Source organism: Helianthus annuus, chromosome 17, assembly GCF_002127325.2.
Source record: "Helianthus annuus cultivar XRQ/B chromosome 17, HanXRQr2.0-SUNRISE, whole genome shotgun sequence".
NCBI classification, from domain to species: Eukaryota; Viridiplantae; Streptophyta; class Magnoliopsida; order Asterales; family Asteraceae; genus Helianthus; species Helianthus annuus.
The window spans coordinates 136,494,839-136,496,782 of NC_035449.2; the positions used below are offsets into that span (position 1 = coordinate 136,494,839).

General features: G+C 31.4%; 1 protein-coding gene across 1 annotated transcript; it reads left to right on the top strand.

Moving 5' to 3' along the window:
* Positions 1-275: 275 nt before the first annotated feature.
* On the top strand, positions 276-1,081 carry LOC110922723. Its single transcript, XM_022166945.2, has one exon. The coding sequence runs from the start codon at positions 369-371 to the stop codon at positions 870-872; it is 504 nt and encodes a 167-aa protein (XP_022022637.1). The 5' UTR covers positions 276-368; the 3' UTR covers positions 873-1,081.
* The last annotated feature ends 863 nt before the right edge of the window (positions 1,082-1,944 follow it).

Genomic DNA, 1,944 nt, shown 5'->3' on the forward strand with positions numbered 1-1,944 from the left:
TTGAATTCAACCGGTTTATTGATATCTGGTATCAAATTTTCAACAAGAGAACACACAAGTTCTGTTGAAATCTAAAATCAAACTACTTTTCATACTTTTGAACCACTGAATTTGCTTTATAATTACAAAACTAATATAAGGTTTTTTTTTTTTTTTTTTTTTTTTTTTTTGTGCGTAGCAGAATGATGGAAAAGAAGATTATTAAGAGGGGCCACTTTTAAAAGCTAGTACTATATAATATTATCATCATTTGATAACAAAATCAATTATACTTACATCCCCATTGTCCTCCCCAAAATATACTTCTCTATCTTCTTTCCAGTCTTACTCTCATTCTCCATGATAAAAAGAATAGTTGAGGGACGAAGATGAAGAACGCCATAAGATGTTTTATATCATGCATTTTTCCTTGTGGTGCACTTGATGTAATTCGGATCGTTCACTCGAATGGACATGTGGAAGAAATAAGTGGCACAATCCGAGCTGCTGAGATCATGAAACTACACCCTAAGCATGTTCTCAAAAAACCATCGTCTCCATCCTACAACGATGAAGGGACGGTCAGTTGTCCCAAGATCATCATCTTGCCACCAGATGCCGAACTCAAGCGTGGCAAGATTTACTTTCTTATGCCGGTTCCTCCTTCCTTGCCTGAAAAGACACGTTCTAAGTCATCTTCAGCTACAAGGAAGAAAAAAACCGGCATTCACACTAGTAATAGTGAAAATAAGAACTTGTTAACGAATCTTCTTGTCTCTGATCGCTACTTGACAGAGATTTTATCCGAGAAGGTAAAGGATCCAAGGAAGGGGCGTGTTGGCGTGTGGAGACCTCATTTAGAGAGCATTTCCGAGGCTACAAGTGATGTGTGAATTAATGTCGGTTTTTCATCTTCTTCTTCAACTTTCTTTTTTGAACCGAATTCATTTTTCATAATCGTATTTGTATGCAACTTAATTCCTGTTATTCTTGTTCTTTTCTTTTTCGAAAACTTTTGTATATACAAAAGGGAAAAACAAGAAATAACATGTGATCAAATGCTATCTTATGTCTATTTTAATTCTATGGTCTTTCTGGAGCATCTTCAGTCATTCTTTAAACCGTTCATATCCAAATATTATTAATCTGCCTTATGATGATTATTAATACAAATTGTAGTATTAGAATTTTTTTTGTTTTGTTTATATTTATATTTATATACATGTATAGCTAATATCCCGTAATAGGCCACTACGATTTTATGTATTGTCCCCTTAAAATGGTACTCCTAATGTTCCTATTGTTTTTAATATCATTATATTATGCAAATTAGTTATACATTTGAAAACTAAATAGGAAACTGATACATTAATAAGTGACTCATTGTGACAAAAGCAAATAGTATTGAAATCAAGTTAGACATAATTCACAACAAGATATGATTATATCAAGATATATGCTAAGAATCATGGTTGTATATACTTGAGAAATCAAATGATTTTATTTAAGAAATAACTTATTTCGAGTTATTTAACTTGGCATATTCGGTGGAGCGAAAATAAATGATTTTTCAATATAATAAACTGGAATAATCTTTTATTGTGCGTGACAAACTACACAAATTAAATATGTGTCGAACTTGAAACAAAAATCTAATACTAAAGTTCCTCAAATGCCTCTAATATGCTTTTTTTTTTCATTTCCAGAACGAATTTAATTAGCTATAAATAAAAAAAAAACATAAAGAAAAATATAAAATTTAAATATAATACCATGAACATCTCAATCGAATAAAGGATATTAGTATGTTGATGGAATGATAGTCCCCACAAAACTTTTAGCTACTTTCACTAACAAGTGGGCAATGTATTAATGGAAAAGAGTTGGTTCTCATCCCACTTAAAATGATTATTGATTGATTGATTACTTTGTGGTAAGGCATCCTAAATTTGGGTTACTTTACCC

Excerpts from the sequence above, each read along its gene's own strand:
- LOC110922723 (XM_022166945.2), top strand. The coding sequence starts at position 369 with ATGAAGAACGCCATAAGATGTTTTATATCATGCATTTTTCCTTGTGGT.